The sequence below is a fragment of the Micrasema longulum genome, unplaced genomic scaffold, assembly GCF_059751315.1.
Source record: "Micrasema longulum isolate JH-2025_06_02 unplaced genomic scaffold, ASM5975131v1 h1tg000662l, whole genome shotgun sequence".
NCBI classification, from domain to species: domain Eukaryota; kingdom Metazoa; phylum Arthropoda; class Insecta; order Trichoptera; family Brachycentridae; genus Micrasema; species Micrasema longulum.
Window position 1 is genome coordinate 823199 of NW_028277858.1, and position 24762 is coordinate 847960.

General features: G+C 31.6%; 1 protein-coding gene across 1 annotated transcript in view; it reads left to right on the forward strand.

Moving 5' to 3' along the window:
• The window catches only part of Syn1 (Syntrophin-like 1), a 107840-nt gene that overhangs the window by 21813 nt on the left and 61265 nt on the right, over window positions 1-24762 (forward strand). The window contains exon 3 of the mRNA XM_088229290.1: window positions 10964-11181. Within this exon, the coding sequence (XP_088085416.1) occupies window positions 10964-11181 (218 nt within the window). The remainder of the gene's footprint in view (window positions 1-10963; window positions 11182-24762) is intronic.

A 24762-nucleotide genomic window follows, 5' to 3' on the forward strand; every position in this document is an offset into this window, starting at 1 on the left:
TAATGATAAAAACATTTCCTGCGTTATTTATCCAGTTCAACCAAACATTTTCTCCTTTCTTGTTGTTTTTTGACGTTAACAATAATCTTGCAGTTTTATTTAAACAAGAAATAGGTAGGAAAGGAAAATCTTCCAGATTTGACATCCATTATAGAAATAGATAGTGGTCAAACATTTTTCTAAATGTTATTATTTTTTTGTATCTAATCAATTACTGACTTTTCTATGTCTACCGGTTTCGAAACGTATCCGCCTCTTCGTCAGTACACCAACTAAACCAACTTGCAAAACTCACTATACACTTTCACCATAGCTGTCGCACAAAAATATAAAACCAACACGACATGCATTTTAATAAGCAACCCTTACATGCACTGATTCGGTCATGAAAATATTTATATTGTGGGAGAAATAGTTGAAAATAGAGGGAAGGGATGAAGGGAGGGGCGTGAGGTTGATTGGTATAGGGTGACCATTACAATAGAATATCGTATAACGGGCTATATTGAAAGATTGTTTGATTATTGATCGAAGGAAGATTCTTATTTAAAGCTTTCCTAATGTAAAATATTTCCATATTTTTTATTTTTTACCCTTTATTATTTGTATGTAAGATTTTAACTCCTGTATCTTTATTAGTCACGATTAAACTGATTAGGTGATTTGCGAATTCTGAGAAATTATTATTGTGAAGACACCTCATATTATGTTCCTTAACACGAAAATCAAAATTTATCGATTCCAACGTAAACTGAAGGACAAGAATAGCATTTTAATTGGTAAATTAGTGATGTAAGGCTTTAAAATGGTCGGCGGCGTAATCGTCGCGTCGTGAGATCGACGCGTTCATTTTGAGAACAGATTGGCCATTTTTTCAGCTTTGTAATCTGGAATACTACAAACTTTAAAAAAAAGACGCCTACTACATTTATTATTATTTTCAGATATTCTGTCAGTATTCATATATCTTGTATTTAATAATAATCACATTCGCTTAGTATTTTTTATCATCTTTTCATCTAATAAATTTTATCATTAACGATCTACGACAAACACCACTTTTTTTCGAACTTTAAAACTCTACATTTATATACAATTAGTGACCTGAACCAAGTGTTTTATAATTCAGTTTATAGCATATTTTAAAATATAGCACAGACGATGCATCATACTTATTTAGATGAAAAGTTATCATTATTCATAATCTTTCAATTGACTAAGAGCGGGGATTACCGTAAGCGTCATCAGATGTCTGAGTTAAGATGTATTTAAGCCGGATGTTAGGTATTAATTTCAATAGATACATATTCAAAACTGTTCGCAATAACAACCACCCATTTTTTAAATAAATAATCATAGCATCTAGCTAAGAATTAAATTAATGAATTGTTTCTTACATAAGTTAGTGTCTAAACGCGATTAATAATGTTGCATAAAAGTAAAGGAATTTTTTTAGAAAGGAGTTCTTCAGATATTAGAAAATTAAATAAATTTGAAATAACTCAAATGGCTTAAATCAATATGAACAATCGTAACAAAATACGAAACAAATATAAAAATAAGCTAATAAGAAAACATCATCATCATCATCATCATTTCCCTTTCCGCACCTAGTGTTGCATAGGGCACTCCATTAGAAAATGAAATGCTGCATATTTGAATTATTTGTTACATGATGTTACGGCTGTAGTCGGGAAAATCAAACGCAAAATTAGGAAATCATACGATTTTGCCTTTTTTAAATGAATGTTTTTTTTTAATCGGGCAATAATAAAAAAACAAAAACACATAAATTAGATAAGAGCAATATGTTTTAAATGTATTTCTGTTAAAAAATATGCTTAAAAATTTTATGTAACTAAAATATAATTACTTTTAGACCGGCAGATTACGCCATTCAAATTTAGACTAAACTTAGGTATCTGGGATCTCAATAAAGACTAAGTATTGAACATAAATTTGTTTCAATAATTTGAAGATAATACATTTAACATAAAAATGGTCGTGGCCAAATTTATTTTTTTTGTTTTTGAAAAAAAATACAAGCATTTAAATCATATACATTTTTGTGACATTTTCCTTTATTTTTACTTAAAATTATGCCTTAGGTATTAGGTACCTTTCAAATCAGTATTTTACGTCCGCCTGCCAGGAATCGAATACAAGACCTCGAAGAGGGTAGGCGAAGACGCCAACTATTACTCTACGAAGCGGAAATAAATCCACTTGATTTCCTTTTTCAGTATTTTTACCCGAGAAAGAGTGGCCATTTAGTAACATTCGTACAGCGTTCTACCGTATATTCACGGAGACTGGACCGCTGCGCCGTGTGCGTGCAAACCACGAGCCCACTGCGTGGATACCGCACGATTGATCCATTTCACACCACGGCATACAATACGGAGGCATACAATACGGAGGATCGATATTTATTGTTTTACAATTATTTACTTATTTAATGCTATACTTGTTATTCTTTCTTTTTTCTCTGCCGCATTGGCATGTTTTTATACTTTTAAACTAATTTTAATTACTTATATTATATATGTATATAAAATCAATATATTGCTGCTCTTACTATAAAGTGTCATAATTTTGAAGATGTTTTTTAAATTGGCTTAAATTTACTGTCTTATATTTCACTTAAATATTCTTCTCATCGTTTCTTTGAATCCCTTAAAATATGTATGTGTCTATTTATGTGTTTCCTCTTTTTAAAAAATGTTATTACTATTTTATTTTATTTTTACATCTGAGCATGTTTTTCATTCTTTATTTCAGTTTCAGTTTCAGTGCTGCAGAGCAGCGTTTATTTTATAATTAAAAAAATACATACAAGAATTTGTTACCCACTAAGTCTAAAGACTTTTCGGTGGGACAATTTTTTTTTATGACAGGTTTATATTACATTTATTTTATTTATATTTTACAAATTTATTTATAAACAGGCACTATAAAGTATCTAGAAGATATTTCTTCAGCTCTTTTTTTTTTCATTTGAAGATCTTCATGTTAATCAATCTTTAACTTTTAATTACTCTTACAAATTTTCTTCATTTTTAATATTATTTCCATTTGTAAATACTCACTACAAACTACAAACTTTAAAATATCTTTTTTTAACTTAAATTTTAATTTTTAAACAACTTTCATTTATGTTTTTTTTTCCTTCTCTTTTTTATACTTTCATAATTAACCTTACATATAATTGCTTTATAATATGGAAACTTCACTGGTCCATTAGAGTTAAGTCTAATTGTGTAAAATATTAAACTTTGCAACTGTACTGTATGTTTCCTAAATAAAAAAATAATAATTAATGCCTGGCAAATGCAATACACCATGAGACCGACTAATCTCCAGTCGATTTACTTTTGCAGGATTATTACCTGAGAGTACTCTGTCAATTTAAAAATGTCATTAAAATCTATTTTGTTAAGTTTTAATCTGATTGTGGTCCAGTGACTAGTGTTGCGAACTAACGGATCAGAGGTCCGAGGTTCGAACCCCACTCTACCCCAACTTGATTCCCATTTTTAAATGGTCACCAAAATTGAAATATTGGGCTAAATTATAAGGACGCTAATATTTTTTCTTTAAAAAATAAACAAATATATAAACCGACGCGTTTTTATTGATATTTTTATTAAAATCGTAGACTATGGAGTTTAATAAAAAAAACGAAAAATATAAATATTATCAAATTTAAGTAAGTACAAACGAATCTAATAAATGTAAATCCACTATAATTTTACTGTGCCGTTTAGATTAAGATGATATGTGTGGAATAGGCTATTCTCCGTCGGATATTTTTATTTTATTTTATTTTATTTTTCTCATAAAAACAAAACACATTATGGAATTTATACAGTGGTTTCAATATGTCGGTAGAAATATATTCATTAAATGTGTCTCAATTACATTATGAGTATAATTTTTATTATAACATAATAATATTTACTCTAAGTACTAGTTTTAGTCACAAAAAATTTAATGTATCCGTTTTATTATTGTACATGTTCGTGAAGGTGAGTATATGTATTTAGGGTGTGTGTATATGTGTATGGGTGTGTGAGTATTGTGTGTATGCGAGAGTGTGTAGTGAATATAAGTGGACTTATTGAACAATGATTATCAAAAAATATATGTTTTAAATATCACGCGGCTGGTTTGTTTATTTGGAAATTCTTGTAATAATGAACTGACTTCGAGTTCTATTTAACTCACAGAAATGTATTCTTCATCCACCGGTCATAGAGAATAAGAAAACAAATCGTCAAAATTTATTAAGCAAAGTTACGTTATTATTTATTTTCTAAGAATTATGATCTCACGGTGCCGGTGCTAATACATTATACGTATTTTAGAATATATTTTATTAGATGAGAATAACAGAGACGTATTGAATAAAACAAGATGAATTATGTTTCGTTGTATATTTCCCGTTCTGTGTAATGAGATATTATCATGAAAATATTATAGTTTCATTAGTTACACAATCTAACAAAATGAATGGGTGAATGAATTTTTCAGGAGAGAAAAGCTTTTTAAACGAAAAAAGAGCAAAACTTTTATTTTATTTTGAATTAATTCCAAAACAATGTAGCCACTTATTTATTTTTAGTTCACAAGCAGTAAAAGATATCGCAATATATAAAATAAAAAAATAATAACACTAAACATCTTTGACCAAATATATGTGAACACCAATAATCTCAAATATTTAATAGACCAAAATGAAATTTATAATTTACTTATATAATTAATGCAATTTATTAAAATTTAGATTAATTTAAAAAAAAAATAATTCACATCTAAATTTGTTGCAACCGAGATGGAAAACATTTTTGAGAAGAGAATATGGAATCTAGGCATTTTCAGGGATTATGACCTGTAATTGGCTGGTTTAAGTGGCCAATTTACACACTGTGTAACATTCACCATTCCGCCTATGTTTAAACATCCATATTCCATCTGTTGACTTTTGTGAAGTAAAAGAGCTGAAACCTTTATCACGCGGGTGAGAATCCTACTAGGCAACGCCTGAAAATAATTTTCTAACTTTTACACTTCTTCTTTTACCATTAAATTTGAAAATTGCTTTCAGGCCAGCTTTTTGCCGAGTAAAATCACCTATTTAATAAATATTTCACGTCGACCTTAGCAAAAATAGAACCGGATACCTCGGACACGTTATGCAAACGCACTTACCAGATTTTTTTATGTGTGATTAGTAGTAGAGAGGAAAGTAAAAATCCTGAAAAAGGAAATCAAAAGGGAATTAGTCCGTCTCGCGAGTTCGGTTAAGTGCGTATACCTACCGTGTCTGAGATCTCAGGTTCGATTTCCGGTAAGGTCGACGTGAGATATTTATTAAATAATTAATGTATCACTGCATAATCCATGAACTTGCACCTCAAGCGTAACAATTATATAATTTCAATTGAAATAATTTTTACGTATTACGATTGTAGATACCCCGCGATTGGTGTATCAATGCACCATTAGGTGTGGATAGGGAAAGTAACGAAAATAATGTTTTTTTTGTATTACACTTAACCAGTGGAAACTTTTCATTACATGCTTACCGGACCTTGCTTGAACTGATAGCCACTTTTATAAAATTGGAATAATTTTTCACAAGGAAAAAAAAAATACTCCGAAGAGTCAGTGAAAAATGTCTTTATAGCATTAAATTTCTCGACTCCCACTTACAGAACTTTTAAAGCGAAGGCATCAATCGAATACCATTAAAATGAAAAAAAACTGTGTGGATAATATTTGACAGCATTTAGATTTTTTTTTCAATAAAAAGAAATATTAGCGTTCTTATAATTTACCCAAATTTTTCAATTTTATGTTTTATTAATTCAATTGCGTACCCGATCAATGTATTTTGGCCGGTGAGTCACACTGTAGTGGACGATCGGGGTCAATTTCACTAATTTTATTTTACAATATCAGATTTCTTAAATATGTACTTTCCCATATTTTTATTCAAATTTTGTTAGTGATAGTTAAAATATTTTAATTTCTAACATTATATTTTTTTTGTTTATCACTCATGCTTAGATGTTCTTTGCTTTATTTTCGTATTTTTTTTTACCCATTGTTATTTAAAAAAAAGTTATCGCGTATGTGATTTCTATAATTAAACATCTGAGAAGACATTTGGGCGTTTGAAAATATATAATTTTTATACAAAAAAATTTGTTAGATTTTTCTATACAAAACGGAAATTTAACAGGTAGGCGGTAAGTACCCAACATCAGGATTTTCTAGATTCACCCAAAGGAAAGCTTTTAAGAAAAGATTTTTAAGAAAATACTGTTTAAATAAATGTTCCATATTTACAATCTATTAATTTTTTGCACCACAACACGCCAGGAGGCTCAAATACAGAACACCGAGCCTTTAGAAAATAAACATTTTTAATTCTGAAGTTCTCACCCCCGGTAATTGAACCCGGGGCCATCTATGTGCGAGGCATCGCCATATCGTTGAAATTCTTAATTAAACCTTGTCGGGAACACAATTCGGGACCTCATGAGTAGCTGGTTGTCAACCACGGTAGTCATTAATTAGGCGGATCGTAAGGTGAACAAATTAAGAGTGTGTTAAGCTTCCCATATTTACGACTCCGGTTCTGAAAAGTAGGTAAATTGGTACATTTTACCTGTACCTACGTACTCATATTAAAGTGGTATCATATTCTGGTTTGATGTTAATTATTAAAAAGGATGATACTTGACTGGAATTCCCCAATACAGGTTTGGGTATAGCTCAAATGTAACGGATTAAAAAGAGAGAAGATTCTCGGATTACCACGAATCTCGCTGGCCACTTGGTTCTAATCAGATAATTAACCTTGAAGGATCTCGGATTCATGTGGGTGACGTGGGTGTAAGTGGATGAACTTTTGTGTTTATTATACCTGCATGACCTAGCAACATGCGAGCCTTTTCATTCTTCGGTTTATTTTTTTTCTGAAGCAAATATTATTACCATTGCTTAGTAAGAATATAATTTATTTTTTCTAAAACAGTATTTGGCTATCATTTCTCATTAACGCTATACAAGTGTTATTTGGTTTTGATATTTATTTGTCTGATTTTTATAAAAATGGACATTAACAGTGTTGACTGTTGTTATGTATTACTTTTTTAAATGATCTGTCATTCGTCAGATAATTAAATACTCGTATAATGAGAAAGATTTATGTTTTTTAAAATAATTAGATTCATTAATTAATCTTTTAAAAGCACTCATAATATTTGGTAGCAAACAAACATGATATATTTTGGTTACAAGTAATAAACCATATTTAAATTCCACCCATAAAATAATGATTTTGTTAATTTACATTGTAAACAATTGTATACAGTTCACTAGTTTTTTTAAATCTGTTTTCTAAAAAAGTTTTTATGGCGTATCAATATGTTTTTATTGATATTTTGGAGTTATTTGTTTGTTATATTTGCTCCAAAACAAATGTATTTTTATAAATGAAATAATATGATCAATTATTATTATTACACCTTTATTCCATATCGGGCGGGTAGGTAAAAACCTAACATCTCATATTTATAATGATAATTAATGTTTCAATTTTGAATATTATATATTTTGTTTTCATACTTTTTTTCGTCATCTCATAAATAAATACGTTCATTGTTTTAACTGTTCATTAATTTAAAAAAGGATATCGTGTTGGTACTTATCTTGAATTTTAGTTTGTAATGTATATGTTATTTAAAATAACGAATTGAATTGAATTTAAAAATACACCTCTTAAATAGAATTTCATAAATAATTAAATATTATTTATGTTTAAAACATTAACTTTGTGGTCAAACATTTTAACGAATGTTAGTTAACATGAGTATATAACCACTTAATGACTTTATATGTCTACTGGCTTCAAAACGTGCCCTTCTCTTTGTCAGGACACTAACCACACCAACATTATTTTTTCACTATCAATTATTTTATTAAAAGCTCGATACGGTGTTCTCTTTCTCAGGATTCAAAGGTGGAAGGGAGATGGGAAGGGTAAGAAAGATATATGATTCTGCCGTACATTCACAGAGACTGGACCGCTCTGCACGTGCAAACCACGAGCCCACTGCGTGATTTCGCATGATTGGCTCATTTCACACCACGGCAAAAATCTACACGGCATGATAAAATCAATACGGTGGATCGATATTTATTGTTTTACAATTATTTACTTACTTAATGCCTGGCAAACGCAATAACCAGTACACCATGAGACCGACTAATCTTCAGTCAATTTCCTTTTGCAATTTTTTTACCTGAGAGTACTTAAGGAGGATTTTAATAATAATTTTATTTATTTATGTATGCTTTATTAAGTGAGTTCATAACATCTTAAGAACTAATATAAACTTTAAATAATATTACATTTTTTTTGTCAAAATTTCTCAATAACATATTTTTTCAAATTATTTTTTAAATATTTAGATTTTTTCTAATTCCTTTATTTCTTCAGGTAACTCATTGTACATTTTGATAAAATTGTCATTAAAATCTCCTTTGTTAAGTTTAATTATATTATTTGAATCGGGTTTTGGTCCTGTGGCTAGTAATGCGGACTCGTGGATCAGAGGTCCGAGGTTCGAACTCCACTCTACCCCAACTTGATTTCCATTTTCTAATAGTGAGTTATTTACAACTCGTTAAAAATTGAAATATTTGGGTAAATTATAAGAACGATTTCTTTAAAAAAATATATATATATTAATCGAAGCGTTTTTATTGATACATATTTTTATTAGTCATTGACTGTGGAGTTTTATATAAAAAAAAGAAAAATATTAATATTATTAAATTTAAATAGGTACTAACGAATCTAATGAATGTCAATCCACTATAATTTTACCGTGCCATATAGATTAAGATGATATGCATGAAATACGCTATTCTCCGTGGGGTATCACGCGGCTGGATTGTTTATTTGGAAACTCTTGTAACAATGAACAGACTTTGAATTCCAACATTGATGGTTTATATTTTGGTACCACACGTATTCAACGTTCAACTATCACTCTAAACCAGACGAATGTGTCAGAAATCAAAACAAGGAATTTTCGCGTATACCAATATTTATATAAATTAATGTGTATTGATAATATGGTATTATCACAAATGATGAATATTGGAAATAGTATATGTATAGGCGGGGTCTATGTTCAAGGCGCACGGAAGAAATGCGATAATGTGTTTTGACGCAGTCCGTTGAATTGGCGCCCCGGTATTCAAGAAAATAATAAATTCGGGAATATCGACTAGCTAATTTTCATCTAAACTCAACCGAACAGCGTCACAACACTCATTCCTTCCGTGTGACTTGAACATAGATTTCGATTATACCTTTTTATAGTCATTTTCGTCTCTACATTTTACTGTTTTTATCTATAAAACTTACAAGTTAAAAAACTCTGTTTTACTATGCAGGTATTGAAAATACTTTACAAGACGTCTTCATTAGGTTGGTCACATTGCACTGTGGCAATATCCTTCCCCTCGCCGCGCCGTTACCCCTCGCCATCTTTGCGGTCTCTCGCAAACATTCGACGGAAGTTATCTCAAGTATTTGATGGTCCATTTCACACCATGGCAAAATTCCACGCGACCCGATAAAATAACTTAGGTTGGGTTGACATTTATTGTATAATAATATTTTTTTATTGTATTTATTTAAAGCCTGTCAAACGCAATAACCGATACACACTGTGAGGCCGACTAATCTCTATTTCCGAATTTTACTCGAGAGTAGCCGCTGAATAAATTTTTAGTATAGACAAAAAAATATAATGAATGTCAATCCAACCTAATTTTACCGTCCCGTATGGATTTGGACAATGCGGGTAAAATAGGCCGATGGCTTACGTACAATATCTACTACTACGTCATACACATAACGTCACCGTGTCTTGCATTTTAGCGCAAATAAAAATGTTCAAAAGAACGTTTAAAATTATTTCGCTTGAACTGATAAAAAAAAAATCTGATGGTTTTAAGATTTGTTGTAATTTATTAGCTTATAAATATGTAGTAATAACACACTGAGATATAGTAAACGCATATATAGAGTATTGTTTAAACCCTGTCACATCCGAAACCACGATGATCAGTATGAGCAAGTAGACATATTGGCACATTAAAATCAATTTTTAGAACGACTAAAATCTTAAAAAATTAAAGATAAATAAAAAACAAATGGTTGCTTACTCCTGTAAGGGAGAAACGAGGAGGGAGGAGGGGGAGTCTGATACACTGTCAACCGCACGGCCGCGCCCCCCTCGCTTATCCCCTGCAGGAGTAAGCAACGATTTGTTTTTTTTAAAATATTTTATTTAAAAAAATTTTCTTCGTTCTAAATAATTTTTTTTTACATGCTAATATGTCTTCTTGCCCATACTGATCATCGTGGTTTCGGATGTGACAGGGTTTAAAGACCACCCTGTAGATAATGAAGGTATAGTAAAGGCATAGGGATAACACGCACAGATCTTGGCAAGATACTCGTAGCAAGCCAGCTTGCTATGCACATAAAGATCTGTATGTTTTATCGGATATATAAGTATCCATTACAAAACTTTATATATTTACTAAAATATTTTTTTATTGAAATACGTATAGGGGATGAAAAACATTTTTCAGTAAATAAAGGACATTAGTTTCCCCTTTTTAATACAAATAAAAAATCCGTACAAAAAATGATCAAAGAAAATTTAATGAAATGTTTGACAATCAATATAGTGTAAAATTGCCGCAAATCAAGTTTTGTAAAATTTCCATTGAAAATAAACGTAAAAATAAAAATTTTAATAAAAAAATACAAAAGCGCCATCTATGAAAAATTAGTTTCATATTTTCGTTTAGAATCCCCTTAATGCTTTAAATATGAATAAAATAGAAATATTAAAAATTGTTCCAGAGGGCCGCACTCTCGAGCTGCACTCCCCCGACGGCGTGCACACGCTGCGGCTGCGCGCCGCCGACGCGGCGGGCGCCGGCCGCTGGCACCGCGCGTTGGCGGCGGCGGCGCGCCGGGCGCAGCGCGCTGCGGCGGCCCACGCGCGCCTCGCGCTCACGCCCACGCTGGGCGACCTGCGCCACATGGGCTGGTTGGCGAGGCGGCACACGGACTCACAGGTCAGCTCCTCGCGTTGTATCCTTAGTCTGTAGGACCCACTCTTAAATACGGCGGTCAGCGTAGAAGCGACGTAACCAAAAAATATGTATAAATTGACTTAAACATTGGAAAGTTTACATAATTATGCGTATAATAAACTAGATTCGTCAATAAATGGACCTGCTTACTCCACTACCAGTTTGTATACTAGGCTATGTACCTACATGACTAAATATTGAATGCGATTATCTCAGTCTTCTGCGCTGACCGCCTCAAATATTAAGCGTTGACGTAAATAAAACACTGTTTCTTTTTATATGTTTTATTTAATTATTATTGTAATATTTGTTTTTTTTACAATTGTAATGGTACGGAGTGGCGTTTCACGGGTGCGATTTTTTCTTATATTTTGGTATTGTGTTTAGTTATCCATATATAAAAAACTATAATTGGCCCCTGCTTTTGGTTTATTTATTTGTTTTATTTTTTTTATTTCAAATACAAACAGATGTACAGGTAAAATGATTATTAATAGAAACTATAAAAAATGTATAAATATAAATAGTAGGGCCTGACGTCTAATAATATGTTTTCACTTAATTATACTAAAATAAAGCGACGACGGTTGTGAACTATATAAATAATAAATATACCATAAGAAATATGGACAAAACAAGAAGGTAGTAAGGAAATTAAGTAGGAAGAAAAAGAAGGAAATTTATAAGGAGTGGTGAAGGATGAATGAAGGAAAGTAGGAGTGGCAAATTGCATTTGATTTAATGATAAAGAGCAAAAAAAGAGACAAAACGTCTATTCTCTGTTATTTTGAAACAAGCCTATTAGTTCTCTTCTGTATATGGAGTGCTTAATATATAAAAACCATTAAAATTCTTGTTAAATGCTTCACGTATACGAGGGATGGTAGAATGTTTCCGATGATTAGTTTTAATGTACGAATATAGAAAATATTTGTAAACATTGTATTGTTTTTGTTACAATGGCTGTTGTTTTCTTTTAATAAATAAAAAATAAATTGTGTCCGTTTTTTTCCAAATTTACAAATAAGCACCAAAAGTATAACAAAATGGTAAAGGTTATATTATGTCACTCGAAAGAAGACCACGGAGGTCGCTTGTGTTTGCTTTAACGTTACATATTTTATTAATGTAGTATTTTGTTTTTGTGAGTGCGGGGGTGAGGGATGAGAGGAGTTGAAATTAGATCATTTATATTTCGGAAACTAGATAGAGTGGACTATAGAAAATATTATTTAAAAAAAATAAATTTTCATCGCTGTTTTTATCAAATATAAAATAGGTGGGTAAAAATCAAAGTCTTTTCATTATAATGAATAACCCCACGAAGTTAGTGTTTCAAATATACATGTGATAAAAAATGGCCTCTAAAATACATTATTATTATATTTTTATTCGTCTGTGTTATGAAGCTAGTTAGTAAATATTTTCATGTTTTTATCTTTTTAAAAAGAGCTAATTATGTTTGTTTTTTACTAGTTGAGATTTCAACGTTTCTTGTGCGCATGAATATTGAGATAAGGCTTAAAACGCAAATTAGCCGACAGGCACGTGCTCATTTTAACCTTAAACACTACTTAAACACATAATTTCCTATGGAAAACACAGGAAACTGTATACGGTAATTGGGTATTTGAGTAGTTTTCCTCGCGAAAACAACATCGCATTCGTGATTATTTAAGTCATTAAATAATAATTTACACAAAACTCTTTGTTTTTTTTTTACAAAGAATGTCAAATAATAGGAAAATGGAACTGTTTGGGTAAACACTATTTAGACTTAGTCTAAATTTTTTTTGCCAAAGGAATTTACAGGATTTATGACCTGTATATATCACAAGACTCTTATTCGCACCAGATGGTGCATATGGCACTGCATTATTTAGTCTGTCTTACGATTCAGTTGCCAGTCCAGGGACAGTGAAATGTTGCCGTGTAAAACTACTTAAAAAACAAATATTTCATGTCGGGATCTCAAGCATGGTAGGCGTATACGCTAACCATTACTCTATTAGGTGGACTTTTACCCGAAAGTAACCATCGAGTCGTAAACAGTCATCTTTTCATCTCTTAAAATATAAATATATCAATATTGACTGGGAAGTGTGGTTCACTAGGGATGAAATGACTGAGAAAGATATTGAAAGTAGGGTGAGTGAACGGCGCATTTAAATCAACCTTAGCAAACAAATGTTTATCGCAAGAGGCAAAATTAGCAGTTCACAATCGAGTCCCGGTGCCGACCCTGATGTATGGGAGCGAAGTATGGACTTGGTAAAACAGGGATGAAAGTAGGCTGATAACTGTCGAAATGTGATCTCTCAGGTGGATGTGTGGTAAAACTATGTACGATGGACGCACAAATGTCGAGATCCGTACATTATCTAAGACTGAGATAAGCATTATGAGAGGACATGGAGAGCGAAAGGACGCCTGAAAAGATTTACGATGCGAATGTTGATGGTTGCAGAAAAAGAGGAAGACAGAGAAAGACATGGCATGACCAAATCCAATAAATATTTGAAGTAGGATATGTCAAAATTGAATTGTGTCGTATTGTAAACTCGAGACAAGATCTGGAATTTTTTGGTGTAAGTCTTTATAGTTTTAAAAACTCACAAAGACAGACCAGATCTTGTCTTGAGTAGTATTTTTTTTTTTTTGTCCTAGCTTTAATTTTATTTTGTTGTATTTGATTTTATTAGTGCCTGTATCTATTATAAGAAATTGTATTCACCATCGTTAGAATGGACTGCATAAGTCCCTGTCAAATAAATAAATAAAAAGTCGGATTAATCGGCGCGCGTGCATGAGATGTATAAATGAAGAGGAAGCGAGATCTGTATGCAAAGACAGAGTGATGTGGCGTGCTATTATCTCTGCCTAACCTTACGGGGAAACGGCGTTATAGTTTGTTTAATTGTGTACGGTCAGTGATCTGTAAACGTTTTACGAAGTATACTTACAAGATACCCACGCCTCATAGCCAAAATTAGGGTTTTCGCCGATGATTTCCTGTTCTTTATTTGGGTGTAATAATTTATAATGAACAATGTATCGCGTGGAACGTTCGGTATTAGAATTTATTATTAATTTGTTCCGTGGGAGTAATCTGTCTTATTCTATGCAAAATTATTTCCCGGTAATTGGTAATGGAGGATGTAGGTCAGCTGGTAAAAACAGCTTACTTTGTAATATCGTGTATTTGATTTAATACACCTTTGTTAAACTTTTGACGTACCAAACTGCAAAGTCATTTGTGTTAAGGCCATATTTAAATATGCGTCATTACTGATTTGATTTTGATTTTGATATAAATAATGCGCCACTTAACAATTTTAAAAATAAATATAAACCCAACGGGGAAGCTTATTGCTTAGGAAATATGCATTTCAATGGTTTCTCAGACGTTATGCGAATATTTTTTTAACGAAACTAAAAAAATGTGGTGTAAAATTAAATACATACTTAAACATGTGTCAATGTTATTTTATTTGGGATTTTTACAGCTATTACATAAACAAAATAAGTAGAAAAATATTAACAATGCTAAAGCCAATTAAAAAAATCCACTGTAAATATAATGACACATGATATTTAAGAAAATAAGTTTCGTAATTGTATTTGTGTGACGTTATCATTATTAATGAATAAGTTCGCCGTTAATAAACGTCCATTTGCAATCCACAGAATTTGCAGTACACATAGACGGAAAGGGTTACGTCACAAGTTAAAACAAAACTTGAGATTTTAAAGATCTAAAAATCACGATGACGTTGATTTCTCACGAAAAAATGTTCTAGCTCAGTTAAATTAAATAGTGTGTATTGACTGACTGAAATAAGTTTTTCCGCCGAAACCGAAACAGAATTTCGGCATCCATTTTAGTTTCGGCCGAAACAGAAAATCTTTAAATAAGTTAGAATCCAGAAATTAGGCGTTTTTATTGTGTGTGTTATAATTACCCTTAGGGGTGAATTAATAAACATTATTTTAAAATAACGAAATAATAGGCATCAACTTAATGAGTCAATTAGTTTATTTTTAGGTCTTTCAGGTTCTTTGTTATGTTATACGTATAACTTACATTATGTAACAGTTCTACAATCTACGTCATATTAGCTTTAACTTTTTAATTAAAAAAGAATTACAAAAATAAAAATATGAAAATTCTTAAAACTACTATCTATAGTCAACAAATCACAAAATCAGTGTAGTTTTTATTTTTTATCTTGGTTACGTAATGGGAAAAGTTAAAATAAGTATGTATTGAATTTATATAAAGAAATTACATTTCGTTGTAATATTATATAAATATTTTTTTTTCTGAACAAAACTAGAAAAATAAAAAAAATATTCGAATGGACAACAATCCAATGCATCAAATTGTGCTCATTTTTTTACTCGAGCTCAGCCGAACATAATTCGACGCATCCCGACTGCAGGTTTCGGCTAAACCAATTTTTCGGCCAATTTTGGTCGAGGGCGAAACCGCTGCCGAAACTGGCCGAAACCGTAACCGAAACCTAAACTTCATCCGGTCACTAACAGAAGGTTAATAAAAAAATACGAAACTTGATAATTGCATTGATGAAATTCAACGCGGAAAAACCGAGTTTTAGAAAAACTAGTACCTACGAGAATTTGGGAATTATGACAAGCGTCTTCGCTAGTACAATTACTTTCTAAATCATCAAATAGACTGGCGGATTAAAATCCTTTCATTTTGTATTGTAGTTAGTAAAGGAAAATAATAATATAAATAATGAAGGAATAAAAGTTTTTTTCAAATAAAATTACAGCCCATCGGTATCTGAATAGCAACGTTATCCTTTGTCGTTGTATTGAAAATGTGCCGTTTATTTTCTTTATCATTTCGGTTATTATCTGAACAAATGCCAATAGTATGGACATAATCGTGAATAGTTCTTTTTTATTTGCGGCGAAATTTTCCCCGCGAGGATTTAATTTCCATTTGGGCACCGGAATGACTTTGTAAAATGTCAAGTCTTTATTGTCAGCGTGACAGTGTAGCTCCAATGCCGGACAGGTGTGGTAGTCTTTTATTAAAATTGCCTAAAATGGCACCCCTTTTGTGTTGGTGTTTCACCCCTACACCGTGGCTTATGAGATCGGGTGTCGAGAGCACCTGTACGGTTAATAATACTTTCTGTCATATTCCCAAAATGTTCAGCACAGCGATGAAGCCGAGTTTTATGAAATCAGTACCCATAAAAGTAATTTATGGCCAGTAATGATTTCGTTGTTCAAATAACTTTCCATACATTTATCACACAATGTTTAATAACGCTTGTAAATGACATGTACGTACCGTTGGGATGTGTGTGATGTATTGTTTAATTAAATTCATACATTTCTTTTTTGGGGCTTTATAAAATAATGAAGCCGAGTTTTGTTCCGTTCAAATTGAATATTTTACGCAGCATAACGCGCAGGTACTACGGAATTCCATTTTCTATTTGAATTGTTACTTTGTTTGGAAAATAAACTATTTTATTTCCTAACTGTCTCTCAATTTTTACTATTTAAATGTATTGCTGATGTTAATGTTATTTATTTCGTAGAATAGTAAAAATGATATTTTTTGTATTCAAATCAAACACTGATTTGAGTCTACTGATTTTTTTTTTAATAAAAAAATATTGGAAAATTGTTTTGCCTCATTAGGGCATTTTCAAACGAATGTGAAGATAAAGTAGACGGAAGGTACACAATTATACAAACCCAGGTACCTACTTGAACAATAATTTGACGCATCATGCTTGGCGTGTACATAGATTATAATTATGGGAAAAATCAATAGTGAAATGTAGGTCAAAGTTGTAACCTACTTAATAATAGGAAATTTATGTATTTATATTTGCATTTTAATGAAATGGGTAGTATTTTTTGAAACTAAACATTTATTGACATTGGAAATAATTATGAATGAATGAATAAACAGATAGATAATGACTTGCGGATTCTCATGCGTAATAAACGAAATTATTCGACTATAATCAGTTTTTGATTTTAATAATAAAATTTTAATATGGATGTCTACAAAATAAATGTTAACTCAATAAAAAAAGTAAAAATAATACTTTACACGCCATTCTATGTACTCATGTGTTAGAAATAATAACCTTTAACGAATATCATACAAATCAGTGCGTTTAAGCAGCCGTTAAAAAGATGGTGCTTAAATACATCAGGGGTGCTATTATGGATCCTATTGCGGGGATAGAGAAGAAAGAAATTTGGGGATTTTTATTTTTTGCATAATTATTAAACTTTAAATGATATTTATAAAAAAACTGTTAAAAAAACTAAAAACAACAAATATGGTTTGGTTAATTCAACCTAACAAGTGTTTTGGGTAATGCTTAAGGTCGCAGTAATGTTCTAAATAAAAATCATCATATTAAAATAAATAAAACAATTTTGTTTTTAACCACTAAGTTTTTTTTTTTTTTTTTAATAAAAATAAAACAAATGAAAAAAATTTTTTGTTAAAAACAAAGCTGTTTTATTTATTTTATTATAATGAATAACCACAAAGTAGTGCTTCAAATATAAAATTTATATTAGAAAATCATCATGTTTGATTCCACGTTTTCACATTTATTTAACGTTTAATTATCAGTGTGGCCATATATGAAGCAAAGTGTAGAATCATGCAAAATATAAAAATTCCAAAATTAATCACTCTAGGGGGTAGAGAAGATTCAGAAAAGCACGCCTGTAGTGTATAGGATACATAGGTTAATAACTTGATTAGGTTATGAACTTATCCAGCTCAAGAGCCCAAAAACTTGAAGGTCACGGGTTTGAATCCCTAAGCAAGGAGATAATTTGTTTTTAATTTAATAATGAAGTTAAGTAGTTTTTAAAATTATTTTTGACTCGGTAAAGACTACCAAACTAATCCATTTTTTCATATTCATATGTAAGTATCGTGTTATCATTGTTACGATTTTTAAAGTAAAGTTTTTTTTTTAAATTACTCCGCGCGTGACGTCACTAGTTTTTCGGTGAGTTGTCCTGATTGGTATGTTGACTTCCTGAAAACGGGAAATCTTTCACAATAATCTATTATTGGTTGATTCGGAAGAACTTGTGACGTCATTCAAAGTAGTGCGTTTTTATTTTTTTTGTAATTTAAAAGGTTTTCATACATTTCGAGAAACTTCGTCGTACAATTGAATTCTCTAATTTTCACCGCGTGAAAGAAAATTTTTTATTTCCAATTTCCTGTAGCACTGAACTTCCTTATTGATAGCTGTTGATTATGTGGTGCTGTCTCTTTACTTTTTAAAATATTTATAGTTTAAAAATACACTCGGTTTTAAAGTATTTTTTATTAGAAATAAGCCAACTATATATTTTTAGAATAATAATGTTTGTGAAAGCAAATTATTCTACCAAATCCCAAAAGAAAGACTCCTACACTTCCAGATGTCAAACTAGAAGATGGGTCATGGGGTCTACCGTGGGTCTACCACAAACTCTGAATTCGGGCGAAGAAATTTCAGGTTTCTGGGCCCCAAAATATTCATTATGTTACCCAAACATTGCAAAACCACGACCCTTATTTAATTGAATAAATTTGTAAAAAAATGGTTACTAGGTTTAGGTCGAGAAAAATTAGAAAATTTACTAAAAAACATTCTTAAATAATATATGGTATAAATTAATATTGTATAACTGTATAGTAAATTAACTAGTAGGTAGTAATGTTATTGTTTATTTTGCATAAAAATGTCTGCCTTAAACAGGTTGTACCTAGTTAGGCAGACTAGATATGATCCAGAGAAACCTTTTACCTAAGTGTGTATGTAGTAGATAAAGTAATTGTTGTTTTTGTTAATAAATCATGATTATTATTATTTCCTTAAAGGTTAAGTCCAATTAATAGTCTTAACTAATAGCTAACCTTTTAAGCAAATATTTGACGCCGGATTCGTATTCATTTAAAGTGATTTCTACGCGTTCTGTAAATAACACATATTGTTTTTACATTTTGAATGTGACCTTACTACGAAGTATATATGATGTTATGTATTAACTGTGAAAAAATAAACAATTCTGTTTTTCCTGTTAGGTTGTTCAATTTATTACGCTCACATTTGCTTTGCATGGCTAGGCACTAGGCATAGATAATTCTCACATTAGGTATACTTCCATAGAAATGGCACGTAAACGTAAACAAACCAACTATTAATATTATCCAATAAAAAAAATTCATTTTAAAAATCCGTCAAGTGTTGTGCGTGTATACCGACGTAAATCTTTTGAAACAAACGTGTTTTTATTGTGTACTTTGGATTAAAGATACTGTGTTTTGATTTTCACCAAGAAGACGACAATAGTTTCTTTTTTTTAAATAGTTCTAGTTAAAATGCAGAAAATGCATAGTATAAAAAAATGCATTAGTTGTATTAATTTCACATCAAAGTTAATATAATCTTTTAAATAAATAAACTATATGTAATAATAAAAAATCGTATTTAAAATATGTTTTAAACTAATAGGTTTATTTCAATACAGGTTTACACAAATAAGAAGGTTTAAGATTTAGACAATTTATCTTTAACTAACAATGTTTTGTGTATGTCTAAATGTTTGTAGACAGGCTAGCTTTCCTCCACAGGTAGTTATTTAGATCTTATTTTATTGCAACAGAGAGGGAAAACATTTTTGAAAAGAGAATATGGAAGTCTAGGTATTATTAGGGCGTATGACCTGCCACTGGCTAAGTAAATTTTCACACACAGAACTGTATTCTTCATCTGCCTGGACACAGAGTACTTAATATCAATAATACTGCTGATCATCAAGCCCTAAAACGCTTTTTATTTGACTGTGAGAATACTTATTCACTACTATAATGACGCTTGAGAGGTTGTGCGATTGGATTGTTTGATTCAGATTATAAAGAATTCTCTATTCATGTGCTGTGCATGTATTGGTAAATTTAGTATGGAGTCCGCAACGTGGGCGGGTTTCTTCGGGAGAGTTTCTAGAAAGGTGAATGCACTGAATTAGATGTTCGCCTAATAGCTTTGTTCTCGTATGGTTTGCAAATTTAAACTGTTAAACTGGTACCGGTACAAACTTTTGAACCAAACAAAAAAAGAGGTAAATACGCCGGTACCTCTTTTTACACGCTTTCGAAATAACACGGCACAAAAATTAAATGAAAGAACATTAATTTAACAATGCCTGACAATATCGGCCTCGCGGTGTAATGGTCAGCGCGTTTGCCTACCGTGCAAGAGGTCTCGGGTTCGATTCCCGACTCCCGTATATTTATGTTTTTACTCTTTGAAATTTTTTTATATCTGAGCATGTTTTTCACTCTTTATTTTAATTCTTACCTTTTAATTGCTTTAACAAAAAAAAATTCTTCATTTTAAATAATATTTCTTTTTGTAAATACTAACTACAAACTTTGAAATAACTTTTTTTACTTTCATTGATAACCTTACATATAATTATTATATAATGTGGAAACTTCACTGGTCGATCAGAGTTAAGTCTAACTGTGTAAAATATAAAACTATGTAACCGTACTGTATGTTTCCTGAATAATATTGAAATCTTATGATTTATGTTACAAAAAAAAGATCAAGATACGATTTGATTGGTGTACCGATTTAGTGCCCTATGAAAAGGAATTATTATGAGTTTAACAATGCATAATAGTAATCTAATATTATACTATAAGTTTTTAGAATTTCACACATCTCGCTTTTACTTATTAGGGGTATGAATATATGTAAATTGTTCTTCCTGGCACAGTCCCAACTCATTGCCTGGGTAGGCTGTTGGAGTCGTTATAAGGCTGTATAATCTTCGGTTCTGGTTGTCACATTCATCTAGGCCGTTTTTCTGCAGGATTTTGAAACATTTAGTCTTCCAAGAATTTTTTGGTCTACCTCTGGATAACTGTCTGAGAAGATCCATAGTCATTGCTTTATTTACTGTATGGTCTGGTGGTCTCCGTCTTATGTGCCTTACCATCTCTGCTGTCTGTCTTCCAGCTTACTGTTTATGCCAGTGTCACGCCTAATGAATTATTTTAATGATACTCCTGCCGATCACCTGAGCATTTTCAAGTTGCCTGGAGTAGGAGTTGTACATAGTCCAGCATTCGTAGCCATACACAATCGCCGGTCTAACAATAGTCTGGTATACTGATATATTCTTAACTGCTCACTAGTTCGACCCCATCTAGAATATGCTTCTCCAATTTAGTCTTCATTCTATAGGACTCATATTGACCATATCGAGTCTGTCCAACACCGTTTTATAAGAAGAATGACATGGTTGCTCGGATTACAAAGGGGTAATTATTCCTATTTTGAAATAGAGCAATCTCTTAATCTCTCTTCATTGGAGAAATGTAGAACTGATATGGACCTTATATGCACATTCAAAATACTTAAGTTTATAAGTAATGTCCCATCTCTGTTGCAATTAATTTCTTTTCATGTTCCTAAATTTCCTTTGACAGGCGCCGTGGCGCAGTTGGTTAGACAGCTAACTGTGAAACTAGCGTCGTGGGTTCGATTCCCGCCAGTTGCAAGAAAAAAATCTTAGAAAGATTTTTTCTCATTTAGTCTGGGTTTTGTTGTACGTTTTTCATAACTTCCTTCCATATTTTATTTTCCACCTGCTGACAAGCCTCTAAAGAAGAGGCTTAGCGGGTTATTCCTTTTAAAAAAATCCATGTCACCAAAAAAATAGGCTATTTATCAAATCTTCCAAGAGAAACTTTTGTTTTTATGCCTCAATGTCCAGAATGCGTAGATTAGTCAATTCGTCACATAACTTAGAATTTCTTGTGATAGATATTCCGGCTTTTCGTAGATCTCTTCGCCACTAAAACACTGTGGGATGAAGATGGATTGGCATGGTTTAGCTTGAATTCTTATAAGTTTATCGTGTTTATGAATATATTGTACACCAATATTTTATAAGCCTTGTTCGTCTTTGTTATATAGTTTTATGTTCTTTTTGTTCAGTTTCTTGTGCATATTTTTATTCGTATAAATGTTGTCATTAGCTTAGGCCGAATATGTAATAAATAAATCGTCATCGTCATCATCATCATCATCATCATCATCATCATGATCATGATCATTCACTTTCTGCACCTAATGGTGCATAGGGCACTGCATTGGTGCAATTAATAAATACCTTTTCTTTTAGCTTCAAAGGTATTTTCGGGTCACAGAAGATTGCTGTAACCGATCTGAATAGGGAAATATCACAAATAACGATTACGGATAAAGATATATGAAATGGATTTAGAATAATTCATTGTATTTTCAAAATCAGTATGGATATTGTGGAGAAATGTTCATACATATATTTAAAAAAGAACTTTAAAAAAATACATCGCTAGAAAAACGCAACTTGTTTGGCCTTGGCAGTGACGTCAAAATTCGTGATTATTAATATTTTAGTTTTTCATTGTGTATTATGTTAATTATAATTAAGTTAATTGGATTAATTACGTTTTTTTATTGTTATTATTATGTTCAAACAAACAAAACAAACAAATCATCAAGCCGTTTCTCCGTAAGGGTAGGAAGAGAGAATAGAACGCCACAACACTCTATCTTTGCATACAGATCTCGCTTCCTCTACATTCATACATCTTCTTATGCACGCGCGCCTATTATTCCGACTTTTGACATGTCCATCTTTAAGTATTTGTTGGATTTGGTTATGCCATGTCTTTCTCGGTCTTCCTCTATTTCTGCATCCATCGAAATTCGCATTGTAAATATTCTTAGCCGTTCTTTCGCTGTCCATTCGTTCTACATGTCCAAACCAGCGCAGAGCTCCTTTCTTGATTTTGTCGATAATGCATGTCTCAGCCTTACATAATGTACGGATCTCAACATTTGTGCATCTATCGTACATAGTTTTACCGCACATTCGCCTGAGAGATCGCATTTCGACAGCATTCAGCCTACTTTCATCCCTGTTTTTCCAAGTCCATACTTCGCTCCCATACATCAGGGACGGGACCAGGAGTCCGTTGTGTACTGCCAATTTTGCCTCTTGTGAAAAACATTTATTTGCCAAGGTCGATTTAAGTGCACCGTTTACTCTGTTCCCGGCACTCACCCTCCTTTCAATATCTTTCTCAGTCATTCCACCCCTTGTGAACATACTTCCCAGTTACGCAAATTCCTCTATTTGTTTTAGTATAGCTCCATTCACAGTGATTTCACATTTAGTCATACTTTCATTTCTTTCAAAAACCATCACATTCGATTTATCGACATTCATCAGCAAATCGCTTCTCTTGCATATATCGTAGACCTTTGTTACCAAGAATTGCAGTTCCTCTTTGTTGTAAGCAAGAAGTACAGCATCTTCAGCATACAAAAGACAATTGACATTTAAATCACCCATTTTTGCTCCTATTCTTAAGCCTTTCAGTTCTTTCATGCAGTTATCGATATACACGTTGAACAGCCATGGTGACATCACACATCCCTGCTTCACTCCTTTATGAATGTCAAACCACGATGTGTATGATCCGTTTACCCTAACACATGCTGTGCTGTCTTTATACAGAGAAGCAATAGCACGTGTTAGATTTCCGCTCATACTCCGATAACACCTTCCATATTTTTTCTCTGTCAACTTTCTGTCTGTTATTATGTTAACTTTGTTAAATATCTAATCTTAGGCATGTTTCACATTTTGTAAAATGTTTCCCTCGGCACGGGACACCCCAGTGAGGGGGAACATTATTCAGTATAAAAAAAAAATACAAACAATGTAAAAGTATAAATAAATAAATAGCAAATTTGAATGGCTGGAACGAATAAACATGAACCGTGACGTATTAAGTGCGCGGCTAATGAAATGACCGTTTTTGCGGAAATTCAAAATTACAAATTAAAAAATATTATTATATTTAAAAATATTATTTATGCTAGGTACTAATAATTAGCAAAAAAAATTTTTTTCCGACAAAAAACTGGACGGTATATCATAGACCTTTATTACTTTAAAAGTGTAAAAAAAAAACAACTTATAGTTCCCTATTGTATACACCCCTAACCTATTTCTATGGCTTACATCCGCTACGCATACTTTCATTATAGTGAATGAGAGAGCCCAGATACTTAAATGAGTCTAGGGTATAAATATATATAATGTTAGTGAAAAATCTTTATTACGATTTTTAGTATTTTGTTTTCATGTTATGTTTTTTAATAATATTAAGGTACAATAAGTAATTAACGATTTTTTTTTAAATTACAATATTATTTTTAAACATAAAAACCTATTCACCAGAGTTTTTTTTTTAGTATACTTTTTTTACACGGTATTGCGTGGAACGTATTACTTGTGTAAAAAGTGGTTTAAGTGTATCTTTTAATATTGTACCCGCCTTAAGGAAATTCACAAAAATGTACGACACAAACATAATTTTAAAAATATAAATACAGTGGTCTTTCCGTAATCTGGCAGAAATCGGACCAGGGTCCGTATTCTAATGGGAAGTAAATATTTATCAAAAATTTTATTAAC